Below are 23,444 nucleotides of genomic sequence, written 5' to 3' on the forward strand. Positions count from 1 at the left end.
AAGTGGTTTTGATCAAATAAAATCAGTAATGCAACGTAATAATTGAGTTACTTTGTAGTAATATATATTTCTGACTGATTCCGACTACTGTTGCTAATCTCAAGACATAGCAAATGGCGCAATTGATATTATGGAGTATGTTTAGGCTTAAAAATTTAAACACACCCCCCGAAAGGCGAGAGGAAAAGCAAGGCACAAAGCTAATAGATTTACGTTCTTTTTGCAACGTTGTAACTTCGTGCTTCTTCTGAGTATATTATGACAGAATTTTTCAATTTTTATAGGGTCGTCATAGATTTTTAACCCAGAAAATCCCAAGATTTGCAGACGAAATAAAATTAAAGTGGTAACGACGTATTTTATAACGCTTATTCAATTCTCAAAAAAAACTCGGCGCCTCGATGTGATGGTCTGGGTAATTTAGGAATCTTAAATATTCTCTGCATGCATCGGAGGGGCTACGGAGCTACCATTCACGTCAGTCTTTTCCTATTATTGGCGACTCCTTCTAAAGTACCAAATATGTTATTAGTGGACTACGAGGAAATTACTTTAGGTGTATGTATTTGACACATAATTTGATGATCATTATTTACAAATCCATTAATATAAAATACTTCTTAGTACGGGCGTAAAAGAAATGAAAAAAAAGTAATTTCGTCCTCCAGTCTGATTAAATAAATTCAATAGTGTTAATACAACTGACCCATGTATAACGCGTGAGAGTAACGCAGGGTTTATTGTGATCAATGCCAGAGCCACTATATTGGGGCTAGAGGCGAGAGGGTCACTATCGCACGATCACTAGTGCATTTTTGTTAATAGCTCTCCATCTTTTCGGTACAAGTTTTGGCGATTATTATGTTTCAAATTGTTTATGACCTGTTGAAATATCAACAATGCGTGTCTCTTTTAAAGGGTTGAGCGAGGGTTCCGATGATTACGAGCTTAACTTGATGAAAGTTTTATATTTGAATATCGATTTTTTTAACATTAATTCATCTCTCCAAATTAAAGTAAAACAAATAACATTTTTTAATAATACAACACATGTATATTATTACTTTTTGTATAAAAAAAACAACAGTCTCTTAATGTTACACACCTGAGTGTAAGACTCATCTTAAGAAGGAGGAAGGGCTTATTATGAGATGGGAAAAACCTATATATATTTTGATAACCATTTTTGATTTCATTTATATAATTTACAAAGTATTTCGAACTTTAAAGTCCATTAAAAAAAACGGAGAGTGTATTGTAGAAATTTATAAAACAACAATCTTGAAAGGGTAAGAAATCTGAGGAAAAGTTAAACGCCGTAGAAGATGTTCTGTTTACACTTCCGATCGTTATTTTGTGTCTTTTGTTTTTATTATTATTTTCTTTCGCTCGTAGCTTGCGCCATATTGCCGTGTCCCCTCACAAAGGGCAGTGATCGGGGGGCGACGACAACCCCAAATAGAAAGGGCTCCGAGAGAAAACTTCGCGTCTGTCCTTTTGTTACGAATCTCATAGATGTTAGTTTTGCCCTTAATATGTGTATGGATCAATGGAATGATTTCCTTAAACCGCGTTCACACGAGTCGATTTTGGTCCATAGATTGCTAAATCGAAAACGATTTTTCCCGTCTCAAAAGATTTAATCAAATTGAAGCTGCAAAGGTCGTTTCAATAATAGGTTGTCTTTAAATTTTGTTGACTGACATTTTTTAATGAAAGAATACCAAATTGAACACCAGATTAAAAAAAGACTAGTGTATTCTAGATTTAAAAAGGTTTAATTTACTTTGTACTATATTGTTTTATTTTTCTACAAAAAGTATAAAGTATACGAAATGAATCGAATTCACATTGTATTCAATATTGAACCTTGATATCGGTCCTTTTATGTATTTAAAAATCAATTTACCTAATGGTTTTTAAACATTTTACAGATAAGGTAAATATATTTTAAGTATCGTCAAAATATGTGTGCAACTTTGTATATACCGATAGGCTGAGGCGTGTGAAAGTTAATACTGACAGCTTGTATCATTAATATTAATGATTCACTTTTCACTTATCTTTCACGTTAAATTGCACGAGTAAGGTTAAAAACAAGTTAGAAAAGAAAGATTTATTTGAGATGTAACAATGAATAGCGTAATATTTTATTCAATATTTTCCATCACTAATGATATGCAATTTTTAGTTATCGTAAAAAAAAGAAATAATTTAATTAAATAAAAGCCAGAGAATTACTGCCATTGTTTTAATGAGATAAGAGCAATTAATATTTCAGAGCGGACCCAGTAACACATCTACGATGGTAGAGTATTTCAATATCATAGCTGATTTATAGCGTGTTGCAGCGAGCATCGAGGACGGGCGGCATGGAGCGTGCCCCGGTCTTTGTGAGCGACGCGCTGACGTCACTTGGCGCATGCGCATTAGATGGCTCCTTGATGCACAGAATAAGCAAAATTCATAGATAAATGTATATTTATTTAATTGATTAAGTCGAGTAAATGATTTTTTTTTATATTAAAACTGGTAATCATATGGTAAAAAATTAATCAAAATAAATTGTTATCTTTAAAATGTTTATAATATGTATTATTAGAAATGGAGATTTGAATAGTTTTATATAAATGGAAATTAAAAGTAGGTTTTCTATATATTATACATTTTTAGAATTGACAGTATTTTTTAGATAACTTGTTCTTAAATTAATGCTGGCTTATTTAGTGTTCTTTTATATATAAAAAATAATTGATTATAAATTTTAGTTCGATCGTAGAACGTAACAAGTGAGACAGATTTATCTGAAATTTAGTGCATACTGCGGATCGCAATCCGTGTCCGCGTCGGCAGCGGGGCTACCAGTCGAGTCACTCGCGTGAGCTACGCTCGCACGCTACGAACTGCTACGTTACGTAGCCTCAACGTTGCTCGTACATTAGGTACACTACGCGCCCGTGTCTTACCTGTGACTGTGACGTTAACGAATCAACGAGAATTGTCAGTGAGCGGTGTAAGTGCTACATTAGAAAAGTAAAAGTGCTCGCAATACATAATACGAGATAATAAGGTGGGTGAATATTAAATAATGAAATGAGAACAGTTACAACTCGGATGCGAGTCCAATTTGAATGTCAAGGACACAAATATTGATCAAACATGTTTTGTTCTCGTATGTTTGTTACACATAGAGCGCCTAGCTAGTTCTCTTTAAGATTGTGACCTTGACACAGAGTTACAGTTTTGTTTTACAAATCTAATGAAGGTGATATTCCAAGTAATGTGACAAAGGAAGCGGTGTTCGAACGTATTCCGAATAATTTATAAGTAAAGGTGCTTTTTAACATCGTGACGGTGGCTCAAGTGTAAATTCACTAAAACGTAGAAGGTCCATACATCCATTACGTTAATTTGACTCGTTTCATATGCTGGGTTTTTATGATACTATAAACAAAGATTACATTTTGAGATATAAAATGCGCTGAGAAGAGGACGCTGGAACGGCAGATAATAAAAAGTCTCATTTTTTAATTTTATTTTTGACATGAGGTTTGTAATTATAATAATGGATTTTGTGGTATACGTTTGTTCGGTTTTTATGATAATGGGCTCATTCTAGACTTTCATTTGTTCAATATTATTAATGGATAGCTTTTTGACACGATAGCGACTCTTTCAAGTCAAATATATCAAATACTTTTAAATTACCTAACAGTTTTGACACATAAGTATACCGGGCGATAAAACATTTGGTATGCTTATTAATTAAGTAATATAATATAATTTTTCAATAATCCATAAGCATTTCAATTATTTTCTATAAATGTTTGAAATTAAATTAAAGTATTATAAATTATAGTACAGTAGTATACATTTTTAAGGCAAATTTAGAGCCCAGTTGTCTCAAATGTCTTTAAAATTGACAAATGATTTGATCATTAATAATTGTAAGAAGTAATAGAAGTTCAGAGGTATTGGAACGAGAGATTATTTTCGCTCAAACATTATCCGTTACATGTAAAAAGGCAATTATGATAATTATCTTTAATTAAATAATTCGTTCGTATTATATTTACTAACAGACAAAGATGAACAAGATAATTTCATTTTAAAATATTTTTCATATTACCTAACGTTACTCAATACTCTTGTTTAAAACTTTTACCTAATAGATCGATGTTCAGTCGGTTCGGTCAGTTAATAATAGCTTTGTAGTTTTAATTAAATATGCCAATTCAAAATGCTTTGATTTAGTTTTATTCTATTAATTAAGGCACAATACAATAACTTCTTGCGGGTTTTCAAGTTAGGTTTAATATTAATTTGCTTTAATAAATTGTTACATTTTGATTGCTTTCATCGTTACATTTTCATCAAAGAAAATAAACGAATCTTTTATCGTTTTAATTGAAATGTTTTAAAAAATAGGTCATATATATTTATGTTTAATTTAGTTGAGGCAGTTTTTTATATCCAAAAGGTCTTTGTTACACAATGTAAATGTGAAAAAATAATATCATTAGCAGGCGACAGGTGTGACGATTACGGAGTATATAGATGATAGTCGTGGGAAAATAATCGCTCCATGAAATTTTTTATCTTAAAAATTGTAAATTATTAACAGCATGGTAAGTAACTGCCATCGTCTATAGACATTAGTGCTGTCAGAAATATTTACCATGCCAATATGCCAATCATGGGAAATGAGATGTTGTCCCTTGTGTCTATAATTACACTGGCTCACTCACTCTTCAAACTATTGCACAACAATAATAAGTATTGATGTTTGGTTTAAAAAATTTATGAGTTTGAGTAGCCTGCAAAAAGTTATACTACCAAGTAAAATTGTACTTTACTCAATATGCATTACGCTTTTTATTTTTTTGTCAAACTTCTTATTTCCACATATTGAATATTAATAGAAATAGCCAGGAGGCGTTTGTTTCATTTCCAAGGCACAATCATAAATTCACTAATTGTATAGTAAGTTACCTTTCGCACATTCCTTAACATTTTTTTTAATATTGGCAACAGGAGCATTTTGAAAGTTTTCTGGGATCCCTTTTTAGAACCGTATACATTATCCGACACGTATACTCGTATCTACGTTCTGCTATACATGTATATACGGATAGGTTATTTATTATTGATTCAGTAAATAGTAATAAAGTACGTGTCTCATCTTTTATATTTATACCCGTTGCATCTCCACTCGCAGCGAGATAAATTATTTATCAAGTAAAGACGTACACGTCGTTTCGAGTGTAGTCAAGTACATTTTTCTTTAATTTATTATGTATCGACATACTTATTTACTTGTGCTTGCGGTCGCTATTTGTTTATTTATATTTAACTGTAAAACATAAAATGAATTTTAGTAATTCCGATTTTAATTGTCTTTCCGAAATTTGCGAGTTTTATATAACATTTATGTTTTATATACTGATCTTTTATGAAAATTAATATATTTTAATAATATTTGAAAAAGAAAAGCGCTCGAACAGAGAAATTAGTTTGAAACGAATTTTCATATTTTAATATTTAATTGAAATAAAATGAATGAATGAAATGAATAAGTCAATACTATGCATCGAAATAATTACAGTTTAAAGGTTTCGAAAATGGAATGTGTCTATTAATTGAAGATAAAGCTTGATTTTTATCTATCAGATCTGGGACTTGGCTCAGCGCCGATACTAAACTATCAGGGATTGCCTTGCCAAATGAATCTTCAAGTACTGGGATTATTACGCAACTAAAGTGGGTATAATGAATTTAGGATACTTATTATTATTACGATATACTATTAGTTAGTAACTTAACTTTCTTTATAACTTTAAAGTAATTGAAAGTTTTGATTTTAAAATTGTGACTTAAATTATAAAGTTAAGACGGCCAAGTACTGTATATACCTATAACTATTTTTATTGTGAACACTGCTTGCTTAGATTTTAATTTCACTCGAATAGGCACTTATAGAGTCTTTTATAGCTTTTGTTTTTAACGTTTTCCCATTTCCTGGTTCTAGATTCGCTGCAGATATTCAAATGGTAGTGTTTGTCTTTATTGTTCGGCTTACAATGCAAGTCGTTAGACGTACAGCCAAACTAATGAAGGAAACTTCCTTTACGTGATATTTTGCGCTATACTCGATATTCGGAGTATGGATGCTTTATGTAGAGAACTATTATTTAAAAAGAAATTGATCTTTTATTATTCATTGTAATATTCTGTACATTTTCGTATTTATTATAAAGATTTATAATAAATACGAAAATGTACGTATGTAATGTGATTTACGATCAATCAGTAGAGTGTATATGTGCTTAATGCAATAAAGATGTTTTATGATTCTGGAATTTCAAAGAATATCACATTCGAATTTGGGATTTAAATAGTTTTTTTTACTATTATTTATACTATTATATAGTATAATTATCTTAGTACAATATTCAATTGTATTTTGTTTCAAATCAAGATCATGGATCACCATTATCATGGCAAAAGCGATGTCAAGCGGTGTATATTTACAGTCAAATGCAATTTCTAACTTAGTCTTAGAAGATCTCAGTGTGCTTCAAATAAAATAAAAAGTTTATATTATGGTGGTAATGGTTACAGATCTGATTAATATTCAAAAACAATGATACCCCACCGAATAAAAGAAATTTATTTATAGAAAGAGCAAAAATAATATAAGGAAATACTCAAACTAAACTATTGTTATAGTAAATAGTGGAAGTAATTATTCAATTAAATGGATACTAATTGATTATTCAGAATGCTAAGCCAGGTATCAAGACATAAATTATTTATTGAGTAAGCAACTATTTCGTTAATAAATAATTTTGTTATGTCATTCAGAAACCTAATATTCGATTGAGGATTGGCTAATAAATTATGTACGTACTGTTGACATATCTTTTTCTGTGTTGTCATACATAAAAAAATCCCGACTTTTCTTAAAACATTTTTAAGTTCATTAAATCTTGTATACATATAAAAAACCTACCCAAAAAGTGGCACAATGATTCCTAAAAAGCGGTTTATAATAATATGAAAACATATTTTATAAATAAATTGTGCTCAAAACAATGTTGTACAATCGCTATTGTGAAGTAATACCCGTTTTATATGAATTGCTTCTTTGAAGTTCAAATAATACTCTTCATATAAAACGTTTATATCCCTTCTTAAATAAAAACATCTTCGGTAATTCCGTATAAAGTTTTCATCGTTCATATGTTAAGGATAAATGTCAGAATATTAAAATATCTTACGCAACGTATAACATTTTTTGTTACATAATAGATACGTACAAGGAAATTTGAAACTAAATCTTTCATAATATTCAAAAGCTTATTAAGTATAGAAATATCCAACAGTTTAGAATTGAAAACTAAATGCTTTATATAGAAACAAAGGTTGACATTGCATATAGTAATTTAATAATCTTTTGACACATTTTGCTACAACGACAATAATAAAATAAACTTGATCTTTGCTAGTTACGTGGAAGGTGAGGATCATTCCACCGTATTCTAAAACGATATTGTACGACAAAACGGTAATGGTCGATGGTGACTTCAATTTATCTTCCTTTGCACTCGAAGTGGGGCGCGGGTCGGCTGCGAGCTTCGAAATAAAGGGTCTTTCGCATCTTCAAACTGTTCGAAGTGACAAGCACACGAACTGTCGAGTAATTGTTCGAAATACTCGCTTGGATTTAGATGATTAAAATTTGAATTTACTTCCAGTAAAATCTGACTTTGGTTTTTAATACTTGTTTGAATAGAAAGTTGTTACTTTGAACAGATTAACATCTATGTTTTTAGGCTAAATTATGTGCTGAATTAATAAATGCTGTTTTTGTTTTAAAGCTCGGTGGACGGTCAAATTGCCGATCTGAAGATGGTCACCACCGTCCATTGATATTGTCAGTGTAAGAATGAATATTCTATTCCTTATATCATATTGGGATGTAAGGGGGCGCAAACTACACCTTAGTGCCCCAAGCCAACCTCACCTGCCCGTGGTGCATCCTGCCGACCAGCAAACGAGGCTCTGGCGACCGACTGATGGCGGTATAACCATAAACATAATAGGCGTAGCTAAATACCACAGGCCGGTGACGGGCAGCAGCGTCACCGGTGCGAGAAGCTACGCCCTGCGATCGCCAACCCGCCTGCCCAGCGTGGCGATTATGGGCACAACCTCCACATACAGCACACACGCAAGCCACGGCCCCCAGTTCCCGGCAGCCCCGCTATTCCTCGTCATGGTGGCGACGATGGTAACGGCGGGACGGGGGGTGCTAAGAATCACCGGGCTACGGGAGGCCACCACAACCGACTGACCCTTGCGACGTACAACGGACGCACGCTACGGCTTGACTCGCATCTAGCGCAACTTGAGGTAGAACTTGGGAAAATTAGGTGGCACATATTAGGGCTATGTGAAGTCCGTAGAGAGGGAGAGGACACCGTAACCCTCGAATCAGGCCACCTAATGTACTTCCGAGAGGGTGACCAACAATCCCAAGGTGGCGTTGGGTTTCTGGTAAATAAGTCCCTAGTTGACAACGTGGTGGAAATCTCCAGTGTGTCGAACAGGGTAGCGTACCTCATTATAAAGCTCACCGAGAGGTACAGCCTCAAGGTGGTGCAAGCGTACGCACCGACCTCGACACACTCGGACGATGAAGTGGAAGAATTATTCGATGACATATCGAGGGCCCTCCACTTCACCACGAAAACCCACTACAACGTTGTCATGGGGGACTTCAACGCTAAAGTGGGAGTATAGAACTGCAGCGAATCGGTAGTAGGACCCCATGGACTTGGAAGCAGGAATCATAGGGGGCAAATGCTTGTCAACTTCCTCGAACGGGAGGGGCTCTTCTTGATGAACTCCTTCTTCAAGAAGCAGCCGCAAAGGAAGTGGACGTGGCAAAGCCCCGACACTATGACGAAAAACGAGATCGACTTCATAATGACGGACAAGAGGCATATATTCAGAGACGTCTCAGTGATTAACAGGTTCAATACCGGTAGTGATCACCGACTCCTCCGAGGCTCTCTGAATATCAATTTTAAGGCCGAGCGCGCCCGTCTGATGAAGTCCACGCTCCGACCAAAGCTGCTCCAAACCATTGCGGGATCTGAAACATTCCAGTCAATCCTGGAGAACCGATTCGCTGCCGTGGAAACCACAACGGACGTAAACCAGAACCTCGAAAATGTAGTTCGAATTCTCAGGGAAGAAGGCACGAGATATTGTGGCATGCAGCGTAAGGGCAGGAAGTCGAACCTTTCGGAAGAGACTTTGGGGCTCATGAAGAAACGACGTGAAAACCCACCTGTCACTTCGTCAGAGAAACGGCAATTAAACCAAGAGATCAGCAGGCGCGTACGACACGACCTCCGGTGCTCCAATACTCTTGCAATAAAAAGAGCTATTGAGCAGAATCGGGGGTCTAAGGTGTTCGTACAATCTCTTGGAAGGAGCCACCTGACGAAGTTGACCACAGCAAGTGGAGAAGTCGTTTCTTCTAAGCCGGCAGTACTTTCGGAAGTAGAGGACTTCTACGGCCGGTTATACGCATCGCATGCATCTCGACCTGATCCCGAAAATGAGGATCCTAGAGCTACATTAACACGCCATTTCTCCGAAGACCTGCCTGAAGTCAGTATTGGCGAAATCGAGACTGCTCTTGGACAGCTTAAAAATGGAAAAGCCCCTGGAGAGGACGGCGTTACCACAGAGCTATTAAAAGCGGGAGGTAAACCGGTACTTAGGGAACTTCAGACGCTTTTTAACTCTGTCCTCTTCGAAGGGAGAACTCCGGAGGCGTGGAGTAGGAGTGTGGTCGTCCTGTTCTTCAAAAAGGGAGACAAAACCCTGCTGAAGAACTATCGTCCCATATCCCTACTGAGCCATGTCTATAAGCTGTTTTCAAGAGTGATCACGAACCGTCTTGCGCGAAGATTCGACGAATTCCAACCCCCGGAGCAGGCCGGGTTTCGGACCGGATACGGCACCATAGACCACATCCATACAGTGCGGCAGATTATACAGAAGTCCCATGAGTATAATCGGCCCCTGTGTCTTGCATTCGTGGACTATGAGAAGGCCTTTGACTCGGTTGAAATCTGGGCTGTTCTGGAGTCCCTGCAGCGTTGCCAAGTTGATTGGCGATACATCCAAGTGATGAGATGTCTCTACGAAGCTGCCACCATGTCCGTCCGAGTACAAAATCAGCAAACAAATCCCATACCATTGCATCGAGGAGTGAGACAAGGGGACGTTATTTCCCCCAAATTGTTCACTAATGCAATGGAGGATATGTTCAAGACGCTGAACTGGAAAGGACGTGGCATTAACATCAATGGCGAATACATCTCTCACTTGAGATTCGCAGACGACATCGTCATCGTGGCAGAAACGCTGCAGGACCTACAACAAATGCTGAACGAGCTGGCTGATTCTTCTATGCGTATCGGCCTACGGATGAACTTGGATAAAACCAAGGTCATGTTCAATGAACATGTTCTACCGGAACCGACTACGATACACGGTACCGTTCTCGAAGTTGTTCAAAAATATGTCTACCTCGGGCAGACTCTGCGATTAGGTAGAAACAACCTTGAGGACGAGGTGAATAGAAGAATTCAGCTGGGTTGGGCAGCGTTTGGGAAGTTACGTCGAATCCTAACATCGTCGATCCCACAGTGCCTTAAGACGAAAGTCTTCAATCAGTGCGTCCTACCCGTCATGACATACGGAGCCGAAACGTGGACACTCACGACAAGGCTGGTCCACCAACTTAAAGTCGCTCAGCGTGCTATGGAAAGGGCTATGCTCGGCGTTTCTTTGAGGGATCGCATCAGAAATGAGGTTATCCGTCAAAGAACCAAAGTCATCGACATAGCCCACCGGATTAGTAAGCTGAAGTGGCAGTGGGCTGGTCATATTTGTCGTAGAACCGACAACCGTTGGGGAAAACGTGTTCTAGAGTGGAGACCGCGTCTCGGCAAACGTAGTGTAGGACGTCCTCAGGCACGGTGGAGTGACGATATACGCAAGGCGGCAGGCAGGAGCTGGATGCGAGTAGCCGGAGAAAGACCACAGTGGCGTGCACTGGGAGAGGCCTATGTCCAACAGTGGACAAAAATAGGCTGTTGATATATCATTATACACAATCTTGGGAGCTCAAATATTATTTTTCATGTGCTAGCCATTACACTGGCTTACTCGCCTTCAAACAGGAACGCAACGATACTTAATATTCTAGTTTGGTGGAATATCTGATGAAAAAATGCCTACCTAGACTTGCACAAAGGCTTACCACTAAGTTTTCCACTTTCATTTGTTTTAGTCAGTATGTATGCTTGACAGAAAGGGTATTTGGAAACAAAAATTATTAAAAGTATCCGGGGAACATTTTGCTTGAATTCGGCAATATTTTCACGTTAAGTGCCGTCAAGTCGGCATTTGGATGAAAATTGAAAAAGTTTTATCCCCCGAAGACATAACAAGCGTTTTAAAGATATTTTACATTTATGTAAGTCGGGAAGTATCGAGAGCCTCGGTTCTACGAACTTCGACTTTTTATTGACTTTTATTTAGAGACTGCATTATTTTAAGTAAACAATATACTCATATTTACATCTTAACACTACATCGCTTAATATATTGTTTCACTTAGTATTTATATTTCAAATAATGTTGCCTGGGGACTTCTCTCTTATTTCCTTAAATTTAGTCTATAGCTAAATGAAAGAAGGTCTCAAAACACATCGTAACTTACCATAAAGTTATATTAGATACCGTTTTGCATTCGGGTAGTTGTTGTGCGGACCCTACTATGCATACAGCCGGTAGACACGCTTTGTGCTATGACATACGGTACCGATATACGAATTCATTATGCAACACAGTATATAACAAGAACAACATAGTAATACAGTACTCAATTACTAAACGTGTGTTCTAATGATATATACCTACACTATTAATTTATATACTTTAAACAAAAACTTTTTTGAAATAAGTAAATAAATCTTTAATATAATTATAAGATCTACAATATGATAGATTTATATTTAATCACAATGAATACTAATTTGTTTGAATAACATAAGGTAAGGTTTAGAATTTAATCCATTTTAATTAATTAAAATTTTCATACAGACATATCTAACTCTGCTTTATGTTGTTGGATACTTGAAACTCTCACAGACTTATAGCAAAGGGTTCGAAGCACTCTTACTGTAATTAATTTGTTATATATATTATCATTAACTCGCTGTTGCTTTCTTTCACATTACACACATTTGTTTAACATGAGTATATTTTTTAATATCGTTATAATTTTGTGAAACATACTTGTCAATGTGTTATTTAGGTTTGTACATACATAGATTATATAGTTAAAAACAATTCATTTATTCGCCCTTCTTCAATTTTTAACGTTTAATGTATTTGTTAAAAACCTATCCGATTAAAATAGATAATAATTCCAATTTTATTTGGTGTTGGCGCAGCATGTCTTCATCTGCCATACTACCCTCGTACGTACGTCATCTCACAAGTAACATCTTTCAAACCATATCGTTTTTCACATAATTTACGATTTAAATATGTCATACATTCATAAGAATTTGAAGTGAAAAATATAAAACACAACACGTATTTTATATAAAGTATTATTCAATTTCACGCATGTATATATTTCATAATACAATAAAACATAAAGACAAGTTAAACTTTAAACTAGTGATTAAAACAATAATAGCTTGTTATGTGCGGATAATACTATTGATGTAACGGCACGCAATTATGACGATGACGGGCGCAAATTGAGCTAAATTTACAATTTTAGATATTAAATACCATCTGCGGGTTAATTTGCTTTCATAATCGCAGATATTGCTTTGTAATGCCAGATATATTTGCCTGTTTTGTTTGATTACAGTAATTAATTATAATGGAGATAAAAGTTGGGATTTAAGAGGGTTATTATCAAAACAATATACATTATAAGAATTAATGAAATACGACATACAGAGTCCTTTGCTCGCTCGATATAGCGGCATTATTATGAGTGTTTATAAAGTCTCGGGAAGTCTTTTATATAATATAATTCAATAATACTTTAAAAGTTACAGGCAAATAAAAAGATGCGAATCCTCTTGCGAAAAAGACCGCACAAACAATCATTAGTGTACATACAAATATCGTGATAAAACTCCCTTTTTAATAAAACGACATGCAATTATTATTAAACCCAGAACCTCCTTGGATTTGTATTTTAACATATTTTACATTATATTTATAAATAGAATTTTTTATACTGCGCATTCGAAATGCAAATATTTCTTACATAAGACGTATGTAGGCAGAATTACGGAACTAACTACTTTGTACCAATTGAAACACGTATTGTTCACTAAATTGTTCCTGATCGCCCGCATCTCTTTCAATGCCTATAATCTATATACAATGCACATTTGCCTTTTATCGAAATAGAAATAACATAAAAAATATAACAGTTAAAATATAGATTAACAATATTATATTACCAGTTTTTTTATCTTATATACACAAACAAAATATAAAAAGGAATAATTTATAATTAAATTTGTTAAAAACTTCATCTCCAATTTTTTTTTTTTTTATTTCAAAGTTTAAACATGTTTCAATAACAACAAACAACAACAAAATATATTTAAAAAAATATTTGAAGTATTAATTATTATTTTTTTTATGTTTAACTTTGTCATGTTTCATCTGTGGAACGAAGTATTTCGTGTAAGAGGTGCAATTTTGTAGGCTTACGTGGTTGACCTAGTTTGTCTGTTTCATGTCAGCTTATTACTAAGTAGATAGAAATTTTAATAGCTTTTAAATTTATTAGCATTTTAAATTACAGAGAAAATGATTATAAGAAGAAGCATAATATTATAATTACAACCTTCATTAATTTCCACTGTTTGAGTTAGGTTAGTATAGGTTATTAAGAAAACTAATACAGTTTTGTTCCTAACCTATTCTCAATGAGAATTTTTACGTGTTATAATATTTTTGAAGAAAATACATTTATATCGTAAGCGTGATCGGTTTCTTCACCCAGATTTGGCTCCAGTTGAAAGACATACTCAACGGTCAATACTATACACGATTTTTTAAAATAAATGCTTGTTTTTTTAAATTTAGAAATAAAGATCTATATAAGGTTTATAAATAATATGTACAAAAGTCATATCATACCATAGTAAATAACCTTCTACCTAAAATTTAGACTGTTGGTGAAAACCGTATTGTATATACCATTTAGTAGTTTTGAGGTAGTACGTATAAACTGCGGTAGCATTTTGTTTTATAATGTTATGTAGCTATATGTATATTTATTTAAAAGTTAGCGTTGGATAACGCTAGGTAATAGTGTTAGAATAAATTATTCGCCGTCCAATGGTTTGGATTATCTTATGTATAGATAGGTACGCGTCAAATGTATTGGAAGTGACATTTTAAACACTCATTGATGGTGGTCCGCGTTTCGTCGTCGAATGGCCGTTGTAAGCGACGACCGCCCTGACCCGCCGGTGATCAATAAATAGGGCTGCCACTATTAAGCTTGTTAAAACGTCAATTCCATAAATTTTGAATGCATGTACATTACCAGTCCACATTATAGCCCTATTATATATTTTATATTAAATGTTTAATGTTGGAAAGAACGACATTTCCCTTTTTTATATATTTCTGTTTATGTATTATTTATTTTGTTTCTTTTTTTTTCTTTTGTATTGTCTTCAAAGTTCACTTAACGATTTGAAAATTCTTGTCTTTCTTCCTTCAAGAAATCATTCGCAATTTGAATATGTTGTAAATAGTAGTAATTAAAGTTTTATTTATGTTTTCTGATGATAAGACATTAAGAACAACGTAATCCATACAAAAATCACAGTGAATGTTGTTGAGATTGAAAGTAATGCTTTAAACGGTGGGATTAAATTCCAAGGGTGTCCTGGTGTAAGTGTTATGAATGTAAGCGGATTAAGCATGAACATATCGTTTTAGTTTCATATTTCCCGTCCGTTCAGCAAGTGACTTTACGAATAGAGGCATTAAAAGTTTATATGAGGAAACTTCGTGTTGCAATTTCGATAATGTTATTACTTAGGCAACTTAATTGCAAAAGATGCATTACTTTTCTTATAATGTGCTTGAGTACATTTTTGTATAAGAGAATAATATTAGCATCATATAAATTATTTAAAATTAATAATGATTCCTTTTTTTTTCAAAGAAATAATACGTAATCTTCGCTTGTATACATTGAGCCTAATTTGCTACTATTATTATTATACCTTACCGAACGCTTTAGGGCTACACGTGTACACTACAAAAACATTAATCTTCAAAAATACCAGGACGTAAATGGCTCAAAGTATAAATATTTAATTTAGGTAATATAAATACAATTTCTATGATACCAAAAAAAAATAATCTTTATCAAATATTCTTCATACAAATAATAATGTGATATCAAAAATAACTATCTTGTAAAGGTATTTTAGTTTACGAGGAAATAATACGTAATTTTCTTTCTTATGACGTTGACATTGACTTTATTGCATTCGAAATCAAAATCAAAATAAACTTTATCCAAGTGGGCTTTTACAAGCACTTTTGAATCGTCATTTAACAATTAAGTGAAGCTACCACCGGTTCGGAAAGTAGATTCTACCGAGAAGAACCGGCAAGAAACTCAGTAGTTACTGTTTCTCGACATTTAAAATAAATACATTGTTTGTATTCTTATTTATAAATGTAACATAATTTGTGCTTTCAATTTGGTAATTTGTATTTCATATAGCAACACTTTGTATTTTATTAAATTTTAATTCGTCGGTTCATCCCTACGAGGTGTTTGGCGTTTGATTTATTAGATTAGAGTTGGAATGGAGCAGCGAATCCGACAATTGTGCGGTAGCTGGTCGTATTGTCACGCTCATCCGTCATCATTCATACACTATTTTTAGAATAGTCATATAAGTCTTTACAATGCGGCATCACGAACGATCAATTATTAGTTTTCTATATATATAATATATAACGCGAAATGCACGCTAAAAGAGGATTATGTGATGCTAGTGATGTGCCAATATGTCCCCTTTAAAATATTCCCGTCGAACTGTTTATGCTATCCTATGATCATTATTTTTATCTTCAATAATCAATATTGTCTTACACGTTTTAGAAAATAAACAAACGTGCTGCAGCATTTATTTTCTTTTAAGTGAAATTAACTGAAAGTACTTACAGAATTAAAGTCGGCAATTGTCGGTATTAAGTTTATGTAGAAATTTTATTTCAATACGAATTTCTTAAATTTCCAAGGTATCTTGTATCTAATTTAATCAATAACATATGTTGTATCTTTCGTACACTATCCTATTTATTTAGTCTTACTACCCATGATGAAGATTGTCTGTAAGAGATTGCTTAAAGTAATTGGACGCTTGAGCATGACAAAGTTTACTCGAGTTTAACTTATTGATATTTTGTGTTCTCTTACTATACTCTACGTTTTTTATTATTATTTGTTTTTTTACTGTTCTACTAACTGTGCTCGCGAAATCGTGCGCGTTTGAATTTAACAAAAAAAAAACAGCTTTCTACCAGTGAAAGTTCCGCCAAAATCAGTCCGCCCGTTCCAAAAATTAACCAGAACACACGGACAGAAAAACAGTCAAAAATTAAAATTGGTCTTAAACAATCATTTACCCCTCATCATCATGAACTTAACTATAAAATAAAAAAAATGCAATTAAATAATAAAAAATAAAAATTACTAAAAACAGCCAGCGCTAAAATAATTTTAACGTACTTTTGAAACACATCACATTAAAAACAATCTGATATCTAAAGCTAGTATTGCAAGTGTAATGAAAGGGGTGCAGTAATATCGTAGGGTGCGGGCGAGCAATCGATACGCACCCCGGTCTAATGCACCCCCATCACCGGCACTAGGCAATGCAAGGGAAGATAAACTGGGTCGACATGTATGTATTTATTAAAAAATATATATTGATAGAATATATATATATTTTGAATCTCTATGGTATTTCCTGAATTTTATTTCAATTTCATATATGTATCCATTCATTACATTTTTGACAAAATGAATGTGTTATTTCTAAATAAGTTACTTTTGATTTGAAATAAAAAAAATTACAATACGTTTCAAGCGAAGCAAAGTGATGTATTCCATCAAAAATGTCGGTTATTCCTTATAAATAGGATGCTGTGTAAAACTAGAAGCATTTAAGATTCGAATGCGATTAATATGCAGGATTACGGACCCTGGCAACATGCCAGGCTAATGCTATGAAGAATAAATGTTATTTCAACAGCAGAAGTGTTAATGACCAAAAAACAATTTATTTAAAACCACTTTATGTCAAGTGGTTCTGTGGTTGAAGGGGGGTATTGTAATTGTTACAGTTTTAATGCCACCTTTTTACCGATGTGATGTTCACCACAAAACCACAAATTGCACTCTCTTCTTTTTTTTTAAATAATATATGCAAACTTCCCGTCTGATGGGTTTCATCAGTATTTTAGTAAATGTTTCGATAATCAGCTGATTATCTTATTAAAACACTATACGCAGCCTTCCTTTGTCTTTATACATTTCAAAATCGTTGTTCCACACTGTCTGACTGCTCCTAATTGTCACGTGAAATTTTAAGTTTAAATCATTAAATCTAGTACTACATCAACTAGAATAATTGTTATTTTTTCTAACCATGAAGATAACCATTATGAACCTGCGCATTTTTATTTGCAGACAGCATTACAATGAATAATTGTATTATGATAGGCACATTTACAAATATATTTTAGGCAAATTCATAAAGGAATCCAAACAAAATCATTTATGGTTTGTTATTTTAATTTCAAATTCTTTATGTAATCTGTCCACTGTGAGAATTTTGATTGTTTTTATGTTCATGCTCCAATGAATCATCCGATATTTGTCAGTGTTTTGGCAAGACATCATAGGAAATGTTATAAAGGAACAACTTTTTACAAAAGTTTGTCCGCGATGATTCCCATGTCCTTTAAAATATTTCGCAAAGCTTTGAATGCAAAATAAGCCAGTATTGCATTTGAGTTGTTCAAAGCGGATCTCGACACAGTTTGCTCGATTTTTTTGAAAATATTTATTTATATTTTATGAGTCTGTTTCGTTTTATATCATTTACATTAAAATTTAAGGGTTTCATTCTATTAAAAGTTTGGCAGTAATAGTTAAGTGAATTGAGGTTGTAGATATTTTCTAAATCAAGTATATTTTTACTATAATCGTATTTTATATTTTACATTATATAATATCGGAGGTTCAAATATGTACTGCAGAAACCGTGTAGTAGAATACGTACAAAGTCTTTCCTTCTCAAAGGTTATTGTGTTATAAGAATTATGTAATAACATTTTGTCGACGTCAGAGCTTTGCATATATAGTATGGCTTTATATAACACATAAAAATAAAAATTTATATGACCTTTTTAAATTTAGAAAAAGAATTTTATGATCCGGTAGGAGCTAAAAGGAGAGATAATTTTAAAATAATTTTAACTTTTTTATTGCGTATAAAACACGTTCTTTTATACTCGATCCCATTGATATTTCATCTTTCAACATCGACATTATGTAAATACAACTAGCACCGTCGTAGTTCCTTAGCCTGCACACAATATTGTACAGCATTTGCCCTTGTTTGCTGAGCGCACTGGGCGAAGCTTTTCCACTCTATTATAGGCGACAAAGAACATGACTACAATGCATTTGAGATTCAAATTGTATAAATTCAATATACATCGAGGTCTTGAAGTAAAATGGAGTTCAGTTTAGACAAAAATGACAAAGCTAGGAACATGTGGTTTGCGTAATGGTTTTGTTTGAAAAACAATATAAAAACTTTATCGTTTATACATAACATATAAAAGAAAATTGTACAAAAGCGGAAAATCGATTTCCCGTATGTCTAGACCTATTTCCGACATCAAAATCATGTTATAAGTCCCACCGAGTGCGGTGTAAAAATATTTTATGGATTCTTTCATTACATCGCAGGGAGTATTGAGCAATATAAATGTGTTGAGATGGTATAAATTCGAAGCGCCTAGAGGCAGGCGACCCGTGTCAACGAACGAAAATTTCCTAAACAAACAGAAATACCTGTCGTGGAAATATTTTGTGAAAGGAACAAACGCGATACTTACATACACTCTGTTGTATACGCTATATGGGCATATATTATAGAAACTTTGTAACAAAATCCAATTAATCAAGCGGTTAGTAAATGTATATTAATCAATAAAGGAAAAGCCTTATATTCACAATTTTATTCAATAAAAATAAAAACTTCAATAATGACACTTAAACATTTATCCATACTAATATTATAAATGCGAAAGTAACTGTCTGTCGGTATCGCTTTCACGCCAAATCTACTGCACTGATTTAAATGAAATTTGAGAAAGGACATATACTATTTTTTGGAAACAAAGAGGTAAGACCTCTTACTATACCAAATCAATGTAATATTTTAAGTTAAGAGTAAAGCGGGTAACAACAGCTAATAATTTGATTCAGATATTTTCAACTTTTATCATTTCGACACAAAGCTTACTAATATAAAGCAAATCATATAAATACGTCGTGTTTAATGACTATTATACCTATCTATAGCTAGTATTTTTTTAATGAATACGAGATTTAACGTGTATACGTCAACTAACCAGGACTCATTCAATTAATGCAATGCTACTAGAAAGTCCAACACAATGGCGCCCATCAACGTTGAAAGCGTTAAAGCAGTTAAAGCACACGTGTGTATTCCACAGGACAAGTGGTCGGACATACATTGAGAACATTATAAAAGGAACTGCGCGGACGAGTTTATCTCATACTTGCCTGGACAGGACATGTTCCGCGCTGATAACGCTCAATGTGAAACTTGTTAGTGTTCCAGTGTCACGTTACTGATAAAAATGTTATGAAAGAAACTATGTCATTGAATTTATCTCTCGTATGAATTCATGAAGTTGTATCTTCACTATATATTATAAAACAAAGTCCCCCACCGCGTCTGTCTGTATGTTAGCGATAAACTCCCAAATTACTGAACGGATTTTGTGCAGTTGCAGTGCAATGCAGTTTTCTCTAAGAGACAGAGGGATTCTTAAGGAAGGTTTAGGTATATAATTTCTTATGATTTTGTGTAAACATTTTAACTTATAAAATAGAACGGCAGTTGTTAAACGTGTCGGAAAATAGCAACAAAAGATATAAACAAAAACTTATGTCTTATTATATATTGTACGGAGCCAGGTCGGGATGCTCGTAGTTGTACAGATTAAGAGATTCTATTGACTTATCAGTCTTTATAATAATTGCTACTTTGTTAATCAGATATTGTGTTAAGGTTGCTTATATTATTTGTTATTTATATGAATAATTCAGCTTTTATACATTTGAGTTCTTTTATAAGTACAAACCATTCCTTGTAACCCAAATGTGCAAATAACTAGCCTTGTGTAATGAGCGTGGCTCACTCAACTTTTAGACCGGAACATAGCAATATTGCTGTTTGTTGTAGAAAAGCTGATGAGTACTCGGTGCGGTGAAACTAATTCTTGGACAGTATTGCTCATGTTTGCGTTGCTTACACTGTTTTGGCTTGCTCTAAAATTCTAAAAATAATTGAAAGAGATTTTTATACCATTTGTTAAGAATAAGAAATTCTAAAATTATCTTATTACGCTTTGGTATATTTTAGCTTTACTTCAAAAAATAAAATTAAATTTGTAGTTTTTATAAAAAAATAGGTATATATTTAATGTACGTTGTTGAAATAACAGTTATATTATTAAAATAATTATACTTACTTATTTATCTTCTCATAATAGACTTAATAGAAAAAGTTCTTTGATCAGCTTCAAATAATATTAGTTATTATTCTTACAAAACCGTTCAAAGCAATGTTGCAATATTAATGTTAAGATAAAGTATATCAAAACAGTTAGATATCGTGAAGATATTTTTTAGTATTTTATCATTACTGACAATAACAGTCGTAAAATATGCGCGTTCGAAAACCATCTCGTTTACATCAAGATCTTATTGGCATTATTGGTAAAGTTGCCGACATTACTAATATTAAAGAAATTGAATATTTGTTCGAATTTGGAACGGATGAAATAGACTGTTTTCTTGGTGGACTACATAAAGTCATTATTAAGGGAATAAGGGATGGTGCTAAAGTTAAAATAAATGTGATAATAAAATGGCATTCTAACCCTTCAGATCGCATATGTTTTAGAGCGGCCTATCAAAGAGAATGCGTCTTTTACCAATATATAGCACCAAGGATGTTAGAACTCCAGCGAAATTATAATATAATTGAAGGTTTAAAACTAAAGTTTCCAAACTGTTTATTCGCAAATATGGAATACGATAAAGAAACTATAGTTACCAATATGGCGACTGAATTTAAACTACTGGACAGATTTTATAAGATGGATTTCAATCACTCATCGTTGGTTTTGAAGAATCTTGCAAAATTCCACGGACTCTCATTCGCTTTACAAAATTTATCACCTAAGGAATTTGAAGGTATACGAGATTTGTGCTGTAAAGATGTTCAATACGCCAATCCTGATGCTATACCAAAATGTTTAGTTGAATATTTTAAAGAATCTGTAAGCGTTATCACGAATATTGAAGCCAAAGTGAAACTTGAAGAATTGTCGCCATATATTTTGAAGCTATTAAGTAAATGTTCTGCACCAGTTTTAAATTATAGTGCAATTTGTCATGCGGACTGTTGGAATAATAATATCCTGTTTAAATATCAGGTAAATAACTCTAAGCATTAGTTTTACTATACATTTTAATTAACTTACACCCTGTTCTAAGGTTAGTTTTTAGTTGTGATGATTCGAATAGTCAACATTTTTTTTGTGTAATGCATGCAACGAAAATAACGTTATTCTTAATAGGAAAATAATGAAGTAATAATTCTTATTTATATACAAAAGTAGCATCGATTTATTTGCAAAGAAAATAGAAAACAGTTCTGAAACTTTTTCACGTTGAAAATTTGAATTGGCTGACTTCTCTTTTTATAGTCTCGTTTTCAATTACAGGGGAAGAGACCAGTCGATGTTCTTTTTGTGGATTATCAGTTAGTCCGCTATGCTTCACCGGTGACGGACATTTCGTACTATTTATATATGTGTGCGGATCAAGAAATACTTTCCAATCACTACAATCAACTCCTCGATATATACTATGGAACTTTATCAGCAGTGTTGCGTCAGTGTTATTTAGACGTGGAGGATATTTATCCTAAGAGAATTTTGCAAAAACATTTGATTGAATATTCTGTGTTAGGATTAATAGAATCGTTGATATCGATGAAGATAATAACGGCACAAACTGAGGAGGCTTTAAAAATGACTGAACTCAAATATTCGTCTGATGAGCCATATCAATGTGAAAGCGAGAATCAGGCAATATACGTGAAGAGAATAAATGAAGTTGTCAACGACTACTTCGGAAGAGGCTATTCAATAGACGCATTATTAAATCAATGAATGAAACGGTACTATTGTTTTAGCCTTTATTGTTTTACGTTTCTTTGAAACCACTTTATGAACAGTATCATAAATACAAGAAATCTGATTATGATCTAGACCGTTTATGATATTAAAATTACGTTTCATTACTGAGTTCAATTATTATTGTAATTTTGTAGTAATAAAAATAATAGTTGGAAGCAATATTTATTATAAGCATTAGTTTGTCAAGTTGGAGTTTGTACTGCAATACCCGAATACATTGTGTTAAATATATTCGCTACCGTGATGGGTTACAGACGCTGTTTATGTTATTAGGGTTTGTTTTGGAATGTAACTGAATTTTTGGTACTAGTTTATTTTCGGTATGTACCGTAATAAATTACTACAGTATAAGTCTGTGTTTAGACCCAGCTCAAACATTAATTCAGTATGTTTTCAAATGAAAACACTATTATAGAAAATGTTAAAGATATTTGAATTGAGCAATACCTAAGAGCAATATGACTTATGTTTACTTCATATAGATATGTATTGTAAATAGAAGAGCTTGCATAATTTATGTCGTGTGATGCTTGTTTTTTTGGAATAAGAGCTGGCTGGCGAACAAAAGATTACTTATTATATACGAGAGTCTCTACCTAAATTTCAAATTATTTATTGTTAACAAATATGTTAATAAATATCTAGCGTTTTCAAAGACAAGATTCGAATAGTGGTTTAAAGCAGCCTAGAAAGAAATAAATTCGTTGGGACTGCAGTTAATTGTCTGTAACAAAGGTTTT

At 33.3% G+C, this 23,444-nt stretch overlaps 2 protein-coding genes across 8 annotated transcripts in view; both read left to right on the top strand.

Moving 5' to 3' along the window:
* The first annotated feature begins 2,882 nt into the window (after positions 1 to 2,882).
* LOC124534417 (kazrin) overlaps positions 2,883 to 23,444 on the top strand; it is a 97,554-nt gene continuing 76,992 nt past the window's right edge. For all 7 annotated transcript variants that reach the window (XM_047110284.1, XM_047110287.1, XM_047110285.1 and 4 more), the window contains exon 1: positions 2,883 to 3,070. The gene's annotated coding sequence lies outside the window, so the exon portion shown is untranslated. The remainder of the gene's footprint in view (positions 3,071 to 23,444) is intronic.
* Positions 21,152 to 23,285, top strand: LOC124534418. Its single transcript, XM_047110291.1, has 2 exons — positions 21,152 to 21,936; positions 22,228 to 23,285. Exons 1-2 carry the CDS (start codon positions 21,163 to 21,165, stop codon positions 22,675 to 22,677), a joined length of 1,224 nt encoding a protein of 407 aa, XP_046966247.1. The 5' UTR covers positions 21,152 to 21,162; the 3' UTR covers positions 22,678 to 23,285.

The sequence above is a fragment of the Vanessa cardui genome, chromosome 12 (genome assembly GCF_905220365.1).
Source record: "Vanessa cardui chromosome 12, ilVanCard2.1, whole genome shotgun sequence".
NCBI lineage: Eukaryota > Metazoa > Arthropoda > Insecta > Lepidoptera > Nymphalidae > Vanessa > Vanessa cardui.